Below are 5167 nucleotides of genomic sequence, written 5' to 3'. Positions count from 1 at the left end.
AGGGGAGTGAAGGGTGAGCAGGGTATAAGTAGGGAGAAAACTAATCAGGTGCAGCTGGTGATAATCTGGGGAAGTGAAGCAGGTGTGCCAGATAGTGTAAGCAGGGTAAGGGAGCCAAAACAGAGTGAGGGAAGTGAGAAAGGCAGGTGCAGCTGGGCAAACCTGACAGTATATCGCCCTGAAACATAACACGAATGCCCAAAAACAGATCAGGGACCAGCTTCTGGTCCCCACAAGGTGTGTATTAACAAGTTTCAGCCCCCATAATGTAAGTAACACAAAGCCACTCACACACAACCCATACAGTATATATGACGTTGGTGGTACCTTGTCAAATAAAGCACCATAAAGGCAAAATAGTACTTATAGTGGAGAATGTTTCACTCCTCAATTTCTGACGATTTGTCTGGTGAAAATACAAACAATGCCCACTTCTTCTTCTTACTACAATTAGTGGTTGGCAAAGCAATGTATAAGTACATTACCGCCACCTACCAACTGGAGTGTTGTAGTTTTAAGAAAAACGACTCCCCCTTTGGTGTTCATGCGTTACAACTGAGAATAGGTATTCCAGCCTTACTGTAAATAACTATACAATATGGGAGGAAAAAAGTTTCCAATTGTTAAACAATTTCCTATAAAACATACCTAAAGGTGGTGGTGGGGTAGGGGGTTGCATAGAGGAAAATACACTGACAAAACATTACCATGACCCAGGTACTCTCCAGGTCACTGCTTTACCAACCAAACACCACTGAATGACAGCTACCTAACCTGTGAGCAAGCCTTTTGTAACTCTCTCCTGTCTGGGGAAAGGTAGTGGCGGTGGTGGAGGTCTGTTACACAGGACCACGGAAGGACAGCTGAAGTTCTACATGCAACCCACATATGGTGCACCATTGACGAGGTAAGGACCCACACAATCGCTGCTGTATTGTTGGACCTACGCCACCTGAAAAGACCATCTGGAGGTTTGTGATCTGGTCACATGTGGAATGCTACAGCCTGGGGGGAAAGACCCATACGGTAACTGTTGTTTTGTTAAACCTACAGTACCCAATGGATTTAATTTAGCTATTTGTGACCATGCAGCATGTCAGATGCGAGGGATCTGGGGAGTATCTTTTTTGCCTGACTTAATGTACAATGTTTGAAAGATTTAGTCTTACTTTAAACGGTGTGATGGTAAGTTTTGTCATTTGTTAAAAACTGTCTGTTAGTGCCTTGTTTCTGAAAAGAGAAAGGAACAGATATGTTTTAAAGTATGTCTAATGTGTCTTTTAAATTAAAACATTACATTTGTCTTATTTGAATTAATTCGGTTTTAAGTCTTACATCTGTCAAAGCAATTGAGTCTAAAGTTCATTGAATGTAAGCCCTATACTAACCCATATGGTAGGGAGAAACATCTGCCTCTCCCCTTGCTTAAATTAAGGGAATTATCTGGTTTATTGGACTATTCATTATCCTAAATTCAATTTAGTTTTAATCCTTACATGTATAAAATATTTACAGAGCAACAAACTAAGTCTGTGTACAGCTGACCTGCCTATTGCTAGGAAAATCAGTCAATTCTTTTGAGGTGCGATTCCTGGTCTGGGGGTGTTGGTCAGTCCTATCACCAGGGAAACCTCAATAAAATTCAATGTTGTTATAAAAGCATATTGTAAAATCTGCTGAAGTTGAAAAGTAACACCTAAGTACGAAATCCTTTGAAGAATGTAATTAGGGGCCATACAAGTTGACAGCCTGTGGTCTAGAGAGAACACAAGTGCGGGAAAAGAGGGCGGGGCTTAAGTGTCATAAATCATGTCATAAATCTCCACACCTCAGTTTATCAGAAGCTGCACGCTTATATATTCTACCCTATACTGTCACACAGATTTGTGCATGTGGCCATTTTTCTCGTGCTTATTTTTAATAAGTTACCCTATTTGATTTTATAAAAAGTGTGGGCTCCCAAAAGGGGACACAAATAAGTGGATGGGATTAATTAAAAATAAAAAATATTTTAAAAAATGACCAAAAGAGAATAAATTCATGTGCAACCTGTCGATGGCCAGCCGGCGCCTGCTTTGCCTATCTATCTATTTTTCTTGAGTAGTTCTCTCTGTGTTAACTTGCTGCCAGCAGAGGCCTCCGTGTGCTTCCTCCACTGCAACACTCCCGGCCCGTTGGCCTGCTGACCCCGCGGTTCTGTGTCTGGAGGCGGACATTCCTCTGTCCTCCCCCAGGACTCACTCACTGCCAGGGGGAGGGAGGGGCGGAGGCTGCTGCTGCTGCTCGCATTTAATTGGTGAGTAAGAAGAAGGAGAAGCGGCGGGAGGACAGCGGACCACCCACGGAGTTTTTACGAACCAGGAGGAAGGCTTAGGCGCAAATGTCAAACTCTGGAGGGACTTCAGAAAGATTTGAAGCAAACAAAGTTGCTGTGTTCTCGATCTCTTTTTTTCATTTTCGGTTTGTAGACTTTTGGATCGCATAATAAACGACATATATGTGTTTACATGTGTAAATCAGTTTAGACTATTTGGTTTAAACTTGGTCGGCGCGGTGGATTTTCTGGTGAGGTCTGGTGATTGATCTGGAAATATCAGCGCCACACACTCCTCCATCCCGGCGGGGCTGAGGGAAAGTAAGAAACCACCTGTTGTCAAAGTTTCCTGGAGCTTCTCACGGATAAACCCGAGCTGCTAAAACAAGCCACCGGACAGAGCCGAGGGCGGGGAATGCCTCTTTTACGGTGTCTAATGAGTGACGCTCTCCACTGACCTCTCCCGGGCACCCCGTTGAGTGTTTGCAGTGAGCATGGTGCCATGGTGTCCCGGGCTCGGATGAGCAGCACGGTGGAGCTCTGGTTGGGATGGCTCGGGAGGACGCGGTGAGGTGTCTGCGCTGTCTGCTCTATGCGCTCAACTTACTGTTCTGGGTGAGAGGAGCCGGTCCGATCACGGCTGATCTACAATACAAATACAATGCGTGTTGTTACCCCTGTCGGGGTGACTGGGCCCATGTGTTCACCTGTAAAACAGAACAAAACGACGATTTCTGTTATAATACAATATTACGTTTGTATATTGAACGACTTATGTTGCTGACTTTGCTGTTCATCTTTAACGTATAAAGAATTATCTGTGAGTTAATGTAAAACGTACGGAGATGGAGAACAATGTGACGTGGACATGTCAAATCCTCTCATTTAGGCATCTGTGCGGGTACGTGTCCATCGTGTTGACATGCCTGCAGAGAAAGTCGGCCGACGTGCTCCACATTCTGAGATGTTATTTGTAGGCAGCAGAAACTGATCCGTGTGTGTTTATTTCTGTGTGTCCAGCTGATGTCAGCATGTGTGCTGGGAGTGGCAGCGTGGATCAGAGACTCTCTGAACACCGTCCTGACCCTGACAGCCCACACCAGGTGAGTCCACACACACTCAGACCTGCTCCAGTCCACAGTCTGCTTCAAATAACGCCAGGAAGCATCTCACCTCTCTGTCTGCAGGTGGAAAGGAACTAAGTACGAGTTTGAAGCGTATTACTAGAGTATAGTTCAACTCCATTGTACCTTTTGCTACACCACGTTTATTTGGCAGCAAAACATGATCTGCTTGTAAAGTAAAATACATTGTCCTGAGCACAAAAGCTTCATATCAGGTCAGTTTAGTCTGTCAGAGTCCTTTAATAGATGTGATCGCAGTAAAACATTCCAACCTGTTTTCAGTGCAGCTATTCTTCAGCCTCATTCTGTCTTGGTTCAAGCTACAGACTTGCTTTGTAGAGCATTTTAAAAACCAGTAAAAAGTACAAACTGGTTTAAAACTGTGCACTTACTGCACTGACTGATTCATGTAAAATCATTTTGTTTAAAATGTACATTTACAGCGATGCCTCCATGAGATTTTTTAACAGTAAAATAGAACAATAAAAATGTTCCATAAACATTAACGCATAATCATCTGATCATATGCATTTTACACCATCATCAAATGAACTTGTTTTCTGAATCACATTTTTATGCTATTGTAATTACGTTTTAACCCATGGAAGTGTTTGAATGCAGGATTTGTGGATTCACAGAGAAAGCCTCAGGGTTGCTCAGCAGAGGCCTGTGGCATCTCAGCTTTGCTGCAGCACAACTTCATGCAGTAACACACTGCCTTGGCCAGTCACATACCTGGTAGATTCCTCTTTGACATCAACGTTTACTTCACCACTGTTGTGACCACGGATGCAGGAGTTGTTTCGTGAAAACCTTCTGTGTCACAGTCAGTGCTTTAGCTTCTGATCAACTTTCACTTCACTTTCATCTGTTACTGGACCGACAGGGCCAGATTTCCTTCTCCCACATGAACCTGAAACACGCACACCCTCGCTAACACAGCCCAACAAGAGTCTGAGCAGAACTACCTCTTCGTTTTTATAAAACACTTCAGACACTTTAAGTTAGTGTCATTCTGGATATGACCACCGGGTGATGCCAAAGTCAGGCATTTTCATATCAAGAAAGTCACTTTTGGCTTTTCCCGTTTAGGGGTTGCCACAGCGAATTGTCACACTGACGACTCGCATGTTGACATTTGGCAAGTGTTTGACACAGGATGCCCTTTCAGACGCAACCCTGGCTTCGAACCCAAGTGCTGCGCCTTAACCACTAGCCTAACAGGGACGGCTTAGGCATTTCCATATCAAATCTCATTAATTTGAATGAAATTGTTAGATGATTAAAATTCTTACAAAGGATTATTGTCAAAGGACAACAGTGCAAGTAAGTCCAGGACAAAGTCAGATTGGTTGAATTTTAATAAATATATCAGAGTACGTTATCTATAAACCAAGATTGGGCCCATGGCCACAGCTTTGTAACAAGGTCACATCATCTTACAATACTCGAGAAAATCTCAGACGAAAGGAAAGAAAACTGTTCCTTTTCAGGATGGACAAGCAGACATTTTGAGACCCAGTCAGCTTGAACCAGTAAGGAGAATGTAAAGTTTAATGGCAACATGTGCAAACATTGGTGTCTTCATTTGTTTTCTGGTATCACAAGGAAACTCCCATTTAGGCACTGCTTGCATTTACAGGTCATGTGTCTGCTAAGTGTAACTTCTAGATACTTGTTTCCTGTACGATCTGGCCCCTGAAGCCCAGGGAGGACTCTCACAGCTCGT

General features: G+C 43.5%; 1 protein-coding gene across 1 annotated transcript in view; it reads left to right on the top strand.

Moving 5' to 3' along the window:
• The first annotated feature begins 2348 nt into the window (after positions 1-2348).
• The window catches only part of LOC109974853 (tetraspanin-12-like), a 14025-nt gene continuing 11206 nt past the window's right edge, over positions 2349-5167 (top strand). The window contains exons 1-2 of the mRNA XM_020625277.1: positions 2349-2929; positions 3335-3417. Coding sequence (XP_020480933.1) covers positions 2864-2929; positions 3335-3417 — 149 coding nt within the window. The 5' untranslated portion in view covers positions 2349-2863. The remainder of the gene's footprint in view (positions 2930-3334; positions 3418-5167) is intronic.

This window comes from Monopterus albus, unplaced genomic scaffold (assembly GCF_001952655.1).
Source record: "Monopterus albus unplaced genomic scaffold, M_albus_1.0 scaffold351.1, whole genome shotgun sequence".
NCBI lineage: Eukaryota > Metazoa > Chordata > Actinopteri > Synbranchiformes > Synbranchidae > Monopterus > Monopterus albus.
This window is presented reverse-complemented; position numbering and strand designations above follow the sequence as displayed.